The sequence below is a fragment of the Aplidium turbinatum genome, chromosome 18, assembly GCF_918807975.1.
Source record: "Aplidium turbinatum chromosome 18, kaAplTurb1.1, whole genome shotgun sequence".
In the NCBI taxonomy this organism is placed as follows: Eukaryota; Metazoa; Chordata; class Ascidiacea; order Aplousobranchia; family Polyclinidae; genus Aplidium; species Aplidium turbinatum.
Window position 1 is genome coordinate 10086830 of NC_137489.1, and position 18283 is coordinate 10105112.

At 38.1% G+C, this 18283-nt stretch overlaps 1 protein-coding gene across 1 annotated transcript; it reads right to left on the reverse strand.

The window, feature by feature from the left end:
* Positions 1–13320, reverse strand: LOC145787633 (rhodanese domain-containing protein CG4456-like). Its single transcript, XM_082599413.1, has 4 exons — positions 13142–13320; positions 9207–9355; positions 1123–1273; positions 1–335 (listed from the first exon to the last, which is right to left on the reverse strand). Exons 1-4 carry the CDS (start codon positions 13168–13170, stop codon positions 278–280), a joined length of 387 nt encoding a protein of 128 aa, XP_082455539.1. The 5' UTR covers positions 13171–13320; the 3' UTR covers positions 1–277.
* Between the last annotated feature and the right edge of the window lie 4963 nt (positions 13321–18283).

Consider the following 18283-nt stretch of genomic DNA (forward strand, 5'->3'; position numbering starts at 1 on the left):
TTATTCTCATAATATTTTTATTAATCTCAATTTTTTTTATAAACGCCATATCATGAAATTGGTTAATTAGCCTACACACTATGGAGCTACAATTAAAAACTAAAATATGAAATAATAGCTAAAATTAAAGTATATACAATTAGTCTAAACTTTGTGCATGCTCATGTGCAAAGTGAAATAGTTTCTTGAAATAGTTTCTTTTTTCGATTAACAATAAAATTCATGTTTGTTTCTCACAATCAAAAACATCTTCTTCTCTAAAGGGAAGTCAGCTGTTTTAATTTTGATATCCATCAGAAACCCACTTGTTGAATCCGCCCTCTAGGTTTAGAGCTCTAAACAAAGAATGTACATAGAAAACCATTGAAAAAAACTGCAATCTAGTAATATACAAAGTTGCAGTCTTTCAATTTTATAATATTTCCATGTTGCTGAAAGAGCATAGAAATACAGAGAAACAACAATTTTCCGTATTTTTATTTTTTAATGATCATTGTATGGCACGTTAAAACCCTTCAAACAAAAATATCGTCTTTAGTGCTATAGGGTATTCCAACAGCCGCAAACTGAATGAAAATTACTTGCCTTATATAGCAAGATAACTTAACAGCCTTTGCAGAAATGTTTATTCCATTTGCACTGTGCCCTGGTCATTGAAAGACATTGTGCCATACAGCCTGACACCAGTTTTCTTTTGTTTGTCGTATCTAGGCGCACGCCCGGTGATTGAGAAGATTTAGATTAAGTGGACGACAAGGAACCCAATCTTCCTGACCACCTTCAGGCATGCCAGTTGAAATAAGGGGAATGGAAACGCCTCTTGGACCAGAAACATCACAAACAGCGTGGTAGGTGAGCTATCTTTGCCCTACTTAGGCCCAAAAGTTTATTTGCACCATTGCTCATCTTTTGGCTCAAAATAGACAACTTTTTGCCTTGTTAAACTATCACGAAGCGTTGACGCCATTGGAAAGCTATAAGGGTTGTCATACACGAGGGTTGGAGAAAAATCAGAAAATAGGGTCATGTGATATTTGAAGAGCCCCTCCTCAACTTCCAGAAACAAACACCCTTAGGTTTCCACACGTAAATAAAAAAAAAACTAATCTGTGTTGTTAATACTTTGTCAATCCACGTTTTTCCGCAGCTAGCACAGCTTTGACTCCTCTTCTGCCGACTCCGCAGTGAAACACCAGATCCGAGCCCTCTCCAATTGGTTTATCGATGCCATACTTCTGTTTGAATACGTCGTTGGAAGAGTCTAAGGCTGCCTCTAAAAATGTTACAAAATAATGAAATTAAACTGAACAATGATATGTGGAGATTAAATTGGTTTTAAAGCCACTAGAAAAAATATTAAGCTGTTAACCTATAGCCTCCCAGACAGCAAAATGTGTCATTTTGATATTGTTGTAATGTAATGTAGTAATGTTGTATTGAAGTAATGTAAAAATGGCAGATTTTGCTGTCTGGGCTACTACCACAAATCATACGGTGCAAGAAAAATTTCTAGTTTGCAACTATTTACTTTGTGGTTCAGAAAGGCTGTATGGCTGCCTAATTGTATATAAAGCAGACTAGTTTATTTATTTGCTTTAGATATGCATACATGTTACACATCCATATGGAGATATATGAAACAATAAAAAGAAAATACATGTAGGTGCAAGAAAAAAACTAATTTTTAGTCAAATCTAAAACTAAAATAAGGGGGCTAACTGGATTGGATTTCTTTCAATGCGTAACTGTAGTTGTTGTTTACGGCAGGGGTCGGCAACCACCCGGTGCCGGTCCGTGAAGAATTTGTTACCGGGTTGCGCAAAACTAAGGCCAAATTGCTACAAAATATCCAAATGTTTTTGATTAACCGGAATAGTGCTAAAATATAAATTTTATTTTTAATAACTAGTAAACGTTTGCTGCAAAAATTACTCAAACAAAAAAAACAAAAATTTCGTAAAGTTTCTTTTATAAACAGCTAAACAACCACGAACCAAACAAAAACTGTAAAGTAGGCTGGGCATAACGAACACATTGTTGGTGTCATTAAAACACTGGCTACAATAATCACTAGGTGGGATGGTAGCAGCTAATTCCTGCAAAACAAGCCAGGTTTGTCAGCATTGAGGTGACTTAATGAGTTGTAACGTATGTGGTATTGTGTATGCACTAAGCATATGACTTTGTGTTTCATTGATGGCCGGTGCGCAAAATAATGCCTGCCTCAAACCAGTCTGTAGTGCGGAAAAGCTTGCCGACACCTGATTTATGGCACTCAGACAGTGCGAACCATACGACATCTTGAATTCTTGACTTAGTTATTGCTCAGATAACAAAATCCATCATTTTTACATTGGATCCAACGTCTGCAGACGTTGAATGTACGTCTGCAGATCCGACGTCTGCAGACGTAAAAATGAAGGATTTTACCGTCTGGGATGCTTGGACAATTTAGGTTTACTTTTATTTCTGACTTTTGCAGAAAAAAATTTACTTCCCACAACATAGCAAGGGTTTAGAAAAAAGTAGAAGCGATAAAACACGAACATTAAAACATGGACGGGACCGAAATGACAACCTAAATATGCTCTACTACGCACTAAGCATAGAAAACCGAGAGATAGTTTTCTATCGCTTTCCACCGATGCTGATGGCGTGCAGACTAACACAGTAAATCTATAAATATTCAAAAATGACGTCAAGGATGACATTTTTGCTAGAAGATATTCATACATTACATAAAAGCCTACGTCATATAAAGAATTGTGAAGAGTTTACTTCGTTGGTAAGGGTAACCTATCACTATCGGTATACATCTGCTATTGTGTGCCAAGCGATGTGGGCAAAGTTTTAATTGCTAATTTTTTTAGAATTTGCTCTTCCTTTTGTAACAGGCAGGTTGATACCACACGCAAAAGGCGATCTATAAATCGTGAACCTCATTGTTGTTCAGAAACAACCGTACCCTATAATCCTGACAGGCGTAACTGCCACGTACTCAAGCGAAGCGGCGCTGAACGTATCAATCTATCCATACTTTATTTACGGTCACAAAACGTAACTGTCGGCGACTAAAATGGAATGTGATACCTCTTACATAGGTGCCTTTACAAAGGTACACCTACAGTACAACACCAATGACTCATCACTTAATTTGTATGCATAAGACACTGGCCTAAACAGGAAGGTCGTAAAAGTAGCGTTCATAGATTATGCGCTGTTGACAATCAATAATTGACTAGACTTCGCTTTTCACGAACCTAAATCAAAATTGTATCGTTAAGATCTTGTCTAACACAGATTTGCTTTTTGTTCGTTTGACCTTTCCACGTTAAAATCTAACAAAACATAATATGTATATATGTACTTTTTGCACGCCTAACACTCACCGCATGCTAACAAAAATAACGTTCGTCTGGCAGGAAATATGATATCATCTGTTCCAAACTGGGCCTTGCGTCGATTGTTTAGAATAGTTTTAATAAGCTGGGCGTTGACTTAAAAGAGTCTTGAAGTCACAATTTGTGATGCTGGTGCAGCAATGGATAGAAAATTGATTGGAGCGCACACCCAGGCCTGGTCTTGGAAAATGTTTTCAAAGGCAATTCAAATTCCTTTTTTGCCACCGATAGGTTTTATTCAGTAGATCTATTTGGACAAAGATAAAGTATTTCTTGATTTGATTCACTCTCTTCTCAATACAGCCTCACATTTGCCGTCGGCCCACTTCTCCCCTTATCAAGTGTCATATAACCTGTGTATCTCACTTTTCCCACATGATTAGTAAAGGTAGAAGTGATGTTGCTGTTTCATGGACAACAATCAACTTTACAAAAAAAGGTAAAAAGTTTGTGACGTTACGGACTCACGAATCTCAGTGATCAAAAGCAGTGCCGTGAGTGGATCGTCTCCCCTTTTAAATCCACAAGTGGGCCCCCTGCGAGGGTGGGGTTATGCATAAATTTATTTGGCGATAGCTACAAAAATGTTTTACAACGGTGATCCTCAAACCATCAAGTGAAACCGAAAATTAGGTCATAAAAGCGCTGAGTTGGGCCGCAATCTTTTTTAATGTAGGGGAAAATTTTTTTTTTCTATCATTTTAACAAAGATTAAACCTGTTCACATTTTCAAGGAAAGAAATGCAAAACAAGCCTGTATGGACATTTAGTTTATCTTTGTTTCTGACCTTCATTAGCGAAAAATAATACTTGCGATAATATGGCAAGCAAGGAAGTAGTTTGTAGACGCTATAAAACGGCAAAGTAAAAGCGTGCTTAAAACAGGCAGGTTGGTATCACACTCAATAGACATCTCCGAATAGTGAACCTTACCGTTGCTCAGAAACAACCACACCCTACAATCATGAGAGGCGTAACTGTCAAGTAGCCTACTCAAGGTGATCGGATCAATCTGCCCATACAATATTTAAGGTTACACAGGAGTAGCTGTCGGTTACTAACTGCAATATGATACCTACGTATTGGCATTTCACATCGGTGTTAATACAAAGCAACATCTGCAGCAATGACTCAGCACATAGTTTGAGACTTGTGTGCTTGTGAAGTAAATCCACTGGTCTATACAGCAAGGTTGTGAAATTGACAGCTTATCAATTACTTGCAATTTTTCTTTTACAGGACGCAATGGACAATCAATATTAGAACAGAGTTCACAACTTACAAATTATGACCAAACATGGTTACCTGTACTGGCGCCGACTTACGGGGTTACGGGGTGGCCACGCCACCCCGTAACCGCTGTGGCAGCCACCCCGTTTAGGTTACATTACTTAGTACTTACTGCAAATAAATGTAATTTGAACGGGCGTTTAAATCTTTTTTTGATCATTGGTTTTCGCTTCAAGTCAACGTAAAGCAAGAAGTGAACCAATACAGTATTGCGAAGAAAATGATTATTTTTGTCACAAGCATGATACTCGCGTAACATCAAGCAAGCTACGTGAAGATTACGCAACACGTGGCTACGAGTTTTTTCCTTGTTGTTGTTGCGATCGTTTTATTTGTTACTTGTCATAAGTCATTGTTACATTTGTTAGGTTTACAATGGGATTTATTAATCAATAAAATACGATCTTTCCATTTCTTCCTCAAAAATCTTTTTTGAAAAATTTTAATCTACAGCATGGAGTCCATATGATTGTCGCAACTGCTTGATCTATTTGGAAGCAACAATTTGGAAGCAACACAAGCAACACGTTTGGAAGCAACAATTTCATTAATGCTTCCAAACGTGGTCTGCATTGTGAAAATATACTTATCGTTGCCTTCCACCATCTGCGAGGCGGAGCGATCGTTTAGTTTTAGTGCACTCAGGTGCATAAAAACCTACTTGCGATCTACCATGACGCAACAGCGATTGAACCACGTCCTAATTTTAAATGTTTATCAAGCTGAAGCTTCACGGTTACAACTTGACCAGTTGATTAACAGTTGGATTGACAGAGCTGCTGTTCGCAAAAATACTTTTGCCAAATGTTAAGTGTCAGAGCAGCAACGTAACAATAAAATTCACGACATACCTCCTGTGCTTTGTTTTAAAGTTGCTTTGTAAATTATCGAGCTACAAATCCGATGTGAAAAGACAATTGCATCTACGAAACACGCTTAGTAAAAATCAAACAAAATATGCAGTTTGAAGGTTTTTAGGTTGCCATATTGGGCTATCCGCCACCCCGTGCAAAAATAAAAGTCGGCGCCTATGGTTACCTGGTAACGTTTTCAATCCGGGGTTTTCCCAAACCCGTGGTTTCCTGGCTATTTTTGTTACCTGAACCCTGGGTTTTAAAAACAAGAAACCCGGGTTTTCAGACAGAGTGTGAAAAAGATTTATATCAAATGGAATAAATGAGTAAAAAACAGAGGGTGAACAGTAACGTACACTCGTACAGCTTGACTGATACTAAAGTGTACGAAGAAAAATAGAAAAAAAACGACTTCAAAAAAGGGAACATGTGGAACTGATTCTATGATTCAAATATTGAAAGTCTCCCAGCTACCATATGCAATACGAAGACCAATTCAGACATAAAAATCGGAAGGTAAAAATACATTCTTAGCAAAATCTCTTTCGGAAAGATTCTATCAACATAGTCTTGACGATCATAAAGAACTGGACCGAAAAAGTGATGGTTGAACTCATTAAAGGTACCAAGTCCAAAGTGGGGATTCTTTCTGAGCTATTCGCTTTGTTTCTGAAAGGTGAAAATGACAACTGCGAGGCCATACCACCACATCAAAGAATAGTGAAAAAGCGATGTGTTTTATCCAGCTAGACTACAAACAAAAGACCTGAAAATTAAAAAAAAATCTATCTTGCTTAATGCTTCAAGCTTACAACCAACTCATCTCAGTGGAGCCCAAAGAAGCTGCTTATGCATCCATAAGACTATTCGTCACAAAACTGGGAAATAGACGAAACGATAAAAGTCTCAACACTTTGATTTCGGGCGTTAATTTTATAAAAATCACTTGAAAACAACATGTTTTAGCGATAATCATTCAGTTAAAGTGTATTTTTTGTTGTCTTTGTATATTTTAAGTGATCTACTGTCCAAATCGCAGTTGATGCAAAACCGGAAAAAACCCGGGCTTATGTTTGTCAAATACTCGAAATCCGGGTTTTGAAATTCTATTTCAAATTGGAAACACTAGGCCTAGGCTACTACCTGTATTAAACAACCACGGTTGTTTCTCTAAGTGTAAGATATTGTTCATTAAACTTTGTTTTTTTCTGATTATTTCAAAGAAAAGATTATTTCATACACAATGCGTGTAACTAAACTGGTCTTACGTCAGTTGATCTGGGTGGTTTGTGGTGAGAATTGACTAAAACAAGTCTTGCGGTCAACATTTACAAGGAAGCTGGAGGATTGAAGAAAGAATTCAGTGAAGCACAAACGATAGTAGTCTGGGGAAATGTTTTCAAAGGCAATAAAAAATCCACTTTGCAACCCCACCCTTTATTCAATATTTGGAAACATTTAAATGTCACGGCTCCATGATAAAAAATAAGTGGCTATGTCTACGGCGCCATAGATATAGCCGATCCATGGTCTTTTTTGATCTCTACGGCACTTTCACTGCGCGTGCGCGCACTTACTGTGCTTGCATGAAACTGTTCACTTCCTAAAAAATATGCGCTTTATTGATTTTATGTACAGTAGTTGTATACCCTGCAATACAGTATAACGTTTGTGGTCCCTTTCCCATATCATGAGTCATACAACCTACATATCTCGCTTTCAACAGACGATTCATTAGGCGAGGCGAAGTTGTTTTGTTTCGGACAATAATTAGCTTCTAGCAGCAGAACTGATTGTAGCCTACATAATTTTGTCACACCTCCAACTCACAAATTTCATTAATCACAAATCTAAAAATTTATAGGGTTAGGGTTCAGAAAGGAAACATGGTCCATCAAATAGCAATGCTTTTGACACTTCAGAGTTAAACACTGCTGCAAATAATCCCTTTTTTAGCAACCGAAAAAATTTTTTTCATGCTATACAGCAGGGTTACTCAACTAATATTAACAAAGGTCCAGTTTGACAAATTGAATACTTTTAACGGTCCGTTGAATAAGTTATTTCCCACGCAACGACGAAAGTTAATCAGTACCAGTGTCGAATCATTTTTTTAGGTAAAATGCAACTCGACGTGGATTGTTGACAAAGTGCTGGACTGCTGGGGGACAAAGCCCCCCCCTCCCGACTACTAAAATAATCACAGAGAAAATTGCTTCCTCCCAATAGAAATCTGTTTAAAGAGGCCCTGAAACGTGGCAATGAGGTTATTCTTCCAGAAGCCCGAGGTCCACCATCAACACCCAGAAGGTCTGGATTCGGACCGCGGTCCGCCAGTTGAGTAGCCCTGCTATACAGTATCCAAGGTCATAAAAAAACAAATTGATAGCCTATTTTTTATTGTTTTCTTAAATAAAAAAAATTAGTAAACTGTGATTTCACCTGAAATCGAAGCATGGCATACTGCAACTAAAAGTGAAAACTCTGGTTTTAAATTCTTCAGTTTTAAACTAAAGCTTGTGAATTCCCTTGATTAGAATGATCACGGTCGCCATAATAAAGCGTCCATTTCAAACAACATTCTTGGCACCCAGAACACCTTATTTCAACATTTATCTCTTCACAACTTTTGTATTGTCTTTCTCTTACTAAAAATTTGCTTCAACAAAAGCGTGGTGCACCAAAACAAAACTTTCTAGAGCCACTAGTGGGTATAGGGCCATGAAAAGGAAAACTATTGAACCCATAATGACATACATAGGCGGCTAACTATTTTTTTGGTCGTGGGGGCGAAAGCGTGTTTCATCAGACAGAAGCAACGTAAATTCAGCAAAATGTCACGCAGATGGATGACGTAATTATGTCGTCACATTAGGATTGCTTTTATTGCCACACTCGGAGTTATCGCTACGTTCGATCTACCGTTAATTACTATAAACAAAACTCGACCACTTCAGTTAAGCAAAAACATGCCATGCGCCTGCGTGGGCTAGCGGATAGCGGTTGATGGGCTGCGACTCTTTAAGCTAAGCACAACATAAAGTTTAGCAACGATCTAGATTTATTAGCATGAAACAAGAGACGAAAAGGTTTACTTAAAGGTATACTGCAAATGGAATGAAAATGCTAACTTGATCATACGCTTGAAAATATACCTGTTAAAAGCAAAATCATTCATGTTTACATCAATTCAACAGCACGTCACCTTGAATAAATTTGAAAGTTGCTGACATTTATAAACAGCCCTTGCAAAATAGTTACGGAGAGACGTTTGATTAAGTTTTCGACTTGACATTGCTCCCTTTTCACTACAATATCGCAACTTATGACGGACTGCTTTCAATTCGCCGTAATACGCCCGTTTTCGTGTTGCAAATGAAACAAAAAATGCGCATATTCCCGCCTTTGATCGGGTTTCTATGGCAACGGTCGTGTGTGCGCCATGCAGTTTGTACCAGCCCTTGTTGCGTTGGTTAGTGGTTACCTCGGGGGGCCTGGCCCCCGCGGCTTAGGCACCTATGATGACATATCTTATCATCGTAACTTCTTCTTTCCGTTGTAAACACTGGCCTACTGAAACTGGACAACAAATTATTGATGGCCAGGCTAGCATAACAACGTTGTTTTAATTTACAGCAAACAACTTAAATCACAAACTTACCTAGATGAGGAAGAGGAATGTTAATAGATCGATTAGTTTTAATGAAGCCACTGCTTTCAATTTCGGGTGGATTTCTCACATCAATCACGTAAATATCTTCTTTTGAAAGCCTCTCCTTCAGCTGGCTTGAATTGATGACTTGATCAGGCCTAAAATGGTTGAAGCTTCATAAGCTACGTAACACAAAAGCAGTAGTCTACTGATTTACGAAATTTTTTAACCTCTAATTCAAAATTGATGGAAAGGGAGTGTTATTTTGGTGGAATTACATGACATGAGAAGCTCTGATTTTTTTTAAATTTTAACATTTGAATTGCATTTCACTGGCCACTTTAGCAGTTGCTTTTGTCATAAAAGCCTGCCAGATCAGTGCAAGCCTTAAAGCGGCCGGCGGCCATCGCGGCCATGGCCGCTAAGTAGTGCTTGAATGACCGCCGGTGCTACCTTCTCAGTCGGCCAATTTGGCCGCAGATTTCTTCTAGCTAATTACTTAATTTTGCAATAGAATAATTGTGGATTAACTGTCGAAAATATCTAGTATCAAAGAGTGACGCAGAATTAGGTCAGCGCATCATAATCACCACTGTTGTATTGTGAGGGAGCATTTGCTATTGTATGGAAAATATCCAGCTGCGATCTCCAGCTATGAGTCTTGTTTGTAATTCCCGACGTTTATTTTAACAAAGTGTTAATCCGAAATGCTCATTTACATTGGCTGGCAATGTTGTCGTTTTTATGTAGATTCAATGTTGTCGACATTGAATCGTTGTTAAAAAGGAGAACTACCCAGACAACAAAATTCGTCATTTTTACCCTGATTTAACGACTGCAAACGTAGAATCAATGTAAAAATGACAGATTTTGTTGTCTGGGTAGGTTAGTTGACATCCGAGGGGAACACGTGTCTTCAGAATTGAGAAATGTTTCCGCTGTGTGACTTCACACCCTAAATGGTGACATTATAACGGTATAAATGCCATGGTCAGGTTTATGAAAGGTGGTATGCAGTTGAAACAATTTAGTGTCGTTAGATGGTCCCGCAATACCGGATTACAATCCCGATAAAGCAGTTATTGCGTGGTACAACGATTCTATAGCAGGACGTCGCCCAGACTTCAACAACACTAAGTGATCATTTTGGCATTGTTGCAAGTTTAAGTCTATTTACTTGTGCTATCGTTATTTGTATTTTGGCCTCCAAGCACGCAGATTTGGCCGCCGAGAAGGAGCACTCGGTAGGCCACGATGGCTGCCGGAAAAAAACACGAGTTTTAAGGCCTGCAGTGCATCAGATAAATGTAACATGTAGAAGATAAACTAGTAAACAACAAAGAGTACATGAAGCACAACTGAAACATTTTGAGGCTAATATTAAGTGAAGATAGAAAGAACATGAGAAGTCAAAGATTTATTTATATTAGAGGAGTACCCAGATATTGTCAAGATGCTGCTCAATATATCAATGATCAGTCAAATGGCTTGCTTGAATAGAACTTGACAGTGGTGCAGTTGAAAATAAAACACATAGATAATGTAATCATTGTAGACAACATATCAATAAAAGACTACAGATACAAAGTGGATAAATAACTGAGAAGCTATCAGGAGATGAGTTGACTACAACTCCATGCGGAAGATTTAAATGCATCAATCACTGAAAAAAAAAAAACGGTTGCTCTGTAAAGGGAGTGATGAGCACTTAGCATGGTTTTACAAAAAAAAAAAAAAACTCTGTTAATTATATCAGTATTACTCAGTTTACACATAGTAGCCTACAAAAACACATGGAAATATCAAAAGAATGCAGAATCAAGTTAATAAATAAAAATATATTATAGTAGGACATAGATCCAGTAATAATAATAAAATGCATGGTAAACACATCAGTTGAACACAGCATTTCAAGGACAGGACAGCTGTCCATTCCGTGACAACTAAAATAGTGAAGGTGGTCCCGTGTACCAAGCCTTCAGCACCAAGGAGAGCAGGGTGGCCAGTTCCTTTCACTCGGCCACCATTCTGCAGTAATTAATAATAATAATAATTTATTTGCATCAGACAAAGCTGTCCAGACAAAGCTAATTATGTCAACCTAATTTATAACACCTAGGTAGGAGTGAGTGGTGTTTTCAACAACCAGCCGAAGCCGGGAGTCAAACCAGGTTTGCATAATTGGAAAGCCAACGCCTTATCTGTTGAGCCATCCCCAAGCGGCAACTTGTGGATAGAATAATTAACAGAAAACAAGACTTGTTTGAAAAGTATGGTTTTCTGTTAATGTAAGCTAATAATCTCAGTAATCTCAGTAACTGGGCCTGTGTCAATAGTTCAGAGTCTCTACAAGTATGCATAACTACCAGCTGACAAAGCTTGCAAAGAATTTTTTTGGTCGTAAAAGTAAGATTCCCGTAATCAATGAATATCATACCCAATACCCATGGATACATAGAAGCAGATGCAGACCCGGATGTTAAACAAATCTGAAATAAAAGTTTAAAAGGCTTAAAATATTGACATTGTAGAACTGCTAGACAAACCTAACAAATTTGGCAAAATACATCAAATTTTGAAAAAAATGGTAAAAGATAAAATTATTACTTAAAAAAAAAACGAAAGAATAACAGCAAACTAGGAATGCTAAGTCTCAATCAATCAAATCTATGTTTCCATTCAGTAGATACTATGAGATTATTAACTATGAAGGAATTAATAACCAACAATTCCCACTGAATGAAAAGGAGACAGCGAAAAAGGCCACAGAGAGTCAACAAGTCATCTGTAACCTACAAACTGAGTTCTTATAGAACTAAGGTAAACAAATGTTAAAAAGAAACACCACTAAAACCAAATGGCGTCCAGCCGTCCATAACAAAGAGTAAAATTTAGTTAAAAAATACGGAATTATAACCAATAAGAAAAACAGGGAGAAGTTAGGAACAAATGAAAATAATCAAGTCACAAAAAAATAACTGGTGAATTCTATTTATGCAGAATGGAACATGTCAAAGAAGCAGAGGTGGGCAGTAGCATGCTACTTTTTTGTTGGAGTAGCAGCTGACGCAACGGTTCTACTTTTTTTTAATATTGCAGTTGTGGAGTGGTGCTACATTTCTTTCAGTCGCACTCCAGCTACTTTCCAACTTAAAGTGAAAAGAATGACTTGCTTTTGGAGAATTTTTATGGAAACAATGCAGAACAAAATCAAAGCAGAAGTTGTTCTACTATTGCGGGAAACATAAAGCCGCGTTGATATCGACAAGTGTGACACCAACACCAGTCACAACTGTGAATAAGAATTTTTGGTTTGTTGGTGCTATCGCATGAAATGTTGGTGCAGAAAGAGAAGTCAATTGAGACAGACTTTTTTTCAGACCGAAGCAAGTCCTTGAGCTTTCCTTGTGCTGATTTATAACATCTTTTTATTAAATACAACACCCCATTCATTCCAGTGCTGTTGTGGAAAGATATTCCTCTGCTTGGAAAAGACGTGCTAAAGTCAAAGCGAGCAGGATTCAACAACTCGCATTTTGAAAAATATTATTAGGACTGCTCATCCACATCAATATTGGAACTGGCAAATTCAATCCACAACACTTTTCAATAGGCTGTCATTCATTACTACATGTGTGCTTCTCTCTGTTTTTGTTTTATTTTTTGCTATTTGTTTTTTGGGTTTTGTGGCTGTGCTAACTACTGATATATAGCCTACTACATGATTTTCCATTCAGGGACGTTTCAAACCTTTCAAGGTTTTGCCACCTTTTCCCGTTCATTACATTAACGTGCTGGTAAGTCTATATCGATTTTTGTAGTTAGTATCTTTTTCGTCCCGGACGCGTTAATGACGTAAAATAAAATGATTGATTGCATTTTAAGCATGTAAACTCTATGGATGACTTAAAAGAACAACTTATCCCCACTCATATATACTGTACCTCAATTGAGCTGGTTGTTCTTGGGCCATTGTTTTGTCTGAAATGTGCGCACAACCTCTTAGTACCTTTTCTTTAACACTGCCGATCCGACTACAATGTGCGAAAGATTAGCACTTCAAAGAAGAATTTATACTAAAATTGCACTGTTTTCACAAACCGCGGGCCTTCATGAAAGAATACAGAAATTGTTTGCTGTTGCTTTAGGAGAACGCAGTCATGCGTAAAATTTACAGTTTTTTACTTGCTTTCATCGCGCCACATTGAAAAGGGAATAAAACATTTTCAACAATTTGCTAAATCAATCAATCATTTTATTTTTCGTCATTAACGCGTCCGGGACAAAAAAGATACTAACTATAAAAATTGATATAAACCTACCAGCACGTTAACGAACGGGAAAAGGAGGCAAAACCTTGAAAGGTTTAAAACGTGCCTGAATGAAAAACTATGTAGGCCTAGTAGGCTATATATCAGTAGTTAGCACAGCCACAAAACTCAAAAAACAAATAGCAAAAAATAAAACAAAAACAGAGAGCAGCACACATGTAGTAATGAAAATGACAGCCTAATGAAAAGTGTTGTGGAATAAATTGTAATTGAACTCATCCGTAAGTTAAGTCATGGCATGGTCAGGATGGCAATGATGGACCGCAAGCAATCGGACAGTTAGCGACCACTTTTGGTAACAAATGCTTCCAGTTGTGTCATCAAAATGTTTTGCAAATTGACAGAACTTGGGGTGCGGCTGTTTTTGTGTGTTTTGCTTTTATTGTGTGGTAGGCTACGGTCAGTGATGTACGCGCATACAAAAAATATTGACGCCGTCAGCGTAAACGCAAACGTTCGAAAAACTATACGCCGCATGCGTCAACGCAACTTGTAAAAAAAGTTGGCGGCGTCAGCGTTAGCGCATACACTAGCGCAAACTCATTTTTTTTGCTAGGTGCCAAACATTCACACGGTATAAACCACTCGAAACAAATAAGTTTTATTTTGAATTTCCACGAAGAAACACAAGCATCTGAAAGTGTTCATCTGACATTTTGCTGTGTTTTGGTTTCAATATGTCTTTGCCCATTGAAAACATTCTTTCCACCGCAGCACTGGAAGGTATTGGCGTGTTGTAGCGAAAAAAAGTATTTTGGAAATCTTTCGTTGGAAAACCGCCCACGGTTAATGGTCCTTTGTGTGGCCTCTCTTCCAAGTACGCTTTTACAACCTCGTCTATGCTGTCTTCGCCAGTGTCCTCATAAAGAGCATGGAGTAGCCCACGGGGTTCGTTGTCGCTGGCTTCCTTCGTCTGGTTGCAGTGGCTCTCAGCCCCAGAGTTTTTTAACAACTTTGACATGTGGCGAGTGGCCATTTTTCAAATTTCCACTGGATTGACATCAGGCAACCAATCGAGCCACCGCGAAAGCCTGTAATTCGGATGTGTGGCGCTGGCGAGTATGGAATCCGCATCAGTAAACAACCGTCCAAACCTGTAAAGTCAATGGTAACTTTTTCGCAAACGAAACTTGCTTACATTACTTTTACAGTACAGTGTAATTCTGTTTATGCAATTTAATTGTGGATTAAAACTATTGCTCAGTACTCACCTGTTTTTTATACCCTGCACAAGGCTTTTATGAAGCGGAGAACAGTGTTCGAGGCCACTTATTCCAGCAAACGCATTTAGCAGACTTGCTATTGTGGGCAGAAGAAGACCCATATATGCTCTTACTACGCTACATAGCCTACAACAAGAATAACCGGCAAAGGCAAAGTAATGTACTACATATAACATATAACTTAGAGTACAACATCATGCAAGCAATCACGGTCGGAGACCAAATATTTGAGTTTGTTTAGATACACAGGCTGCACTGCTCATTGCCTGAGAAGTTTCTGATTTTCCCCAAAATACAAGACTTAACTAATATAAATTAAAGTGCTCACAATTGCTTACAAACGCCTTCAACACTGCTTGACTAAAAATACTTCACACTACGAAGCCAAGTCATTGTTTACATTTTACATGGGTGACATTACCAACCTACCTACTTACTTGCTTACATTACATTCCTGTTCTGACCCGTAATTTATTAATTTCTCAGTAGGCCTAAGTTGTTTTAACTAATTCTTTCTTTTTTTTCTGCAAGACTTCAGTCTCCACGTGGGATTCTAGCGTCAAAGGCAGTAGTGCGATATACAAACAAACTCCAGCTGACTGAACAATAGATGACACTGTGACACAACACTGGAACAATGGGCAATTGCAAGACGTCAACATTTCGCAGTTTGACAAAAAAAATTGCAAACAACAACTAAGACATTAAAAAGTATGCGTTGACGCTATGCGCTAAAAAACCGCGAAAACTATACGCAGGGATATCTAGAACAACGGGATTGCTGACTTTGCAAATTTCGATAAAGCGATGGACACTAGAAGGGTCAGCACTGTTAACGCCCAAAAATGAAAAAAGCGAAAGCACGTGTCAATTACGCTGTTGAGAAGTCACCTTTTCTAGATATCCCTGCTATGAAGCTAAAATAAGGTCTTGAAAGTGGGCACTCCTAGGCATCTTCCCTAGCAACGCCTATAGCAACAACTAATGGCTGGCCTTGTCTATAACTTAAGATCATCATTTTAAAGCAAACTTTTGCTGTTAGGCATCCAAGACTATTGAGTATTAAACACAGCTTTTGTTTTCATATTTAATTGATTATTGCATCACTTTTGGGCAAGTTTTAGTCATCAAAAATAGAAAATAAAAAAAACATGAAAAAAAGTAAGAAAATTCAATTTTGTGGTATTGCTAAACAAAGAAAGTTGGATAAGGTTGGTTGTAAGCCTAACAATGGTGGTAGACTTGATGAACTGTTACTGTAACACAAGTGTAACCTTTCCTGTAACACCAGAAAGCCATCCAACAACAGAAGATCAAAGCCCTTTTTGCCAACCTTCTACTTCAGCAAAAAAAGGGGCTCAAGTTGTCAACCTCCTAGTGGTGAGCCTTGGTAATTGATTCTTGCAATCAAGCGAATGACAACAAATCGAGACAGCAATTGTAGCTCACAGAGCTCCATGCAACTCCATCCATGTACAGAGTGATGTCGAACCAGAGCATGCGCCCTTCATGTCTAATAGCTGTTCAGGGCGGGCAACTTCGGTTGTCGTATGGGAAGGCATCACTTTGCTGCAGTTGAATGTGGAAGGCCTGACCAAGTCTAAAATCGACATCTTAGAACAAATAGTGAAGGCCAACCAAGTAACGGCTATTCTTCTACAGGAGACACACGCCACCAACAGTGCTGTTCTGAAAATTCACTCATAAGCAAGAAAAAGAAGCAAAAAAAAATTAGGAAAACAAGACAGTACCGGTAGCAAAATCTCTGCATATTCAGAAATCTGCCAAATACTCGACAAGTTTTGACTTGACAAATCAAGAAAAAGAAGCTTTGACACATCCATGGCCAGGAGAAAAACATTAAAAGCACTTAAGAAAAAATTAAAAACCCAAGAAGAGGCAAAAAAGGGTCTGCTTATAATAAAGGAGGCTTTAAGGTGTTGAAAATGTTTATTGTTGTTTTTCGTAAAATGTGATTTTTGACCAAGTACCAAATTTTAATCCCAAATATCTCTTTCATTTGTTTGCCAATCGCTTTCAAATTTTTAACACTATCAGACAGAATAAACATGCAAAGCCTCTGGTCAAAGAATTTTGGAAATTTTGTTCATGATACTGTCGGCACCCATTTGTTTCATGTCCGAGGATCAAAATTTTTTAAAAAATGCAACAATTCGAATAACTTTTTATTTTTTCAAAATACCTTCATTTCCTTCCATAGAGCTTCAGTCTTGATACTTATAAACATTCTGTTAAAATTTGATTCAAATCCAGTAAGTGATATTAAAAACATTTGTGTTTAAAATTTGTGTATTTTTCACCACTTGGTGGTTTGGGGAAAAACGGCCACATTTTCAAAATTTTTTTTGCTTTTTTTTAAATTATTTCATCTTCAAGCATCATTTTAAAAACAAGAAATGGGTTGTATGTTGAGAAATCCACATTTTAGTTTGTGCAGTAGGCCTAATGATGCAGTAACCCTCCTATTGTCCACTTCAAAACAGAGTCAGCAATCCCGTTGTTCTAGATATCCCTGACTATACGGCGCAGCCTCAAGCGCAAACTATCCAAAAAAATGTGGCGCAAGCGTTAGCGCAAACAAAAAGTCTACGCCGCAAATATGCGGCATAGAATTTGCGGCGCATACGTACATCTCTGGCTACGGTAAGTGTTTAGATTTGTGCTGAAGCAATCACGTAGATAATAGCCTACTAGTAGCCTATTCAGTTAATTGCGTTCCGCTTAGTCGTAACCGTAGGCGAAGATGCAATCTGCAGGCAGCCGCAGCAGAGGGAGTGCTACTTTCACGTAATATTGCAAGCGCTCTTAAAACATTAGACAGAAACTAGATTAAGAGAACGTTTAGCCGTCTTCAGTGTAGCCCAGCGGTCCAGAGTTAGGGAGGCAGCAACCTCGACGAGGTACTAGACTTGATTTAACCCCGCCACCACTTTTCTCTTCTTTCATTATCCAAGTTCAAAGCAAGAATCAACTCTCTGGCCGACCGCCAGAAGGATCACAACGACTGCAGTCAACTGGTTTACAAGGGAAAAAACGCTTAATGATCAAAGCGTCTGTGGTTAAAATACTCCATCCGCTGCAGCGATTCACAGACCACAAACACGTCAACCGGAGTGAGCTGGCGTGCACTTATATGTGACTTGCATGCTGCCCCACAATATCATTGTTTTTCACTCTTTGAATAATTGTTCAAGTGTTCACAGAAACGGAATCATTAAAGACCGATGTTCTTCAATGTAGTGCATTGAAATGTCTAAACTTAAGTGAAAGTATACTCACAAAAGTGTGAATATTGTCGACTTCACTTTCTTGAACAATCGTCCGCCAACAACCGCGCTGGTTCAATACGAAAAAAAGTCGTCATATTTCTGTTTAAAAAACGTAACCAAACGGAAAGTCAATTTTTTTACGGAAACTCAATTTATTTTACAACTTTTGTATGTTTTGATATGGGCCCATGGCGGTGCAAACTTAATGATGGAGTTGAGGTAGAATGATAGGCTAGAAGATT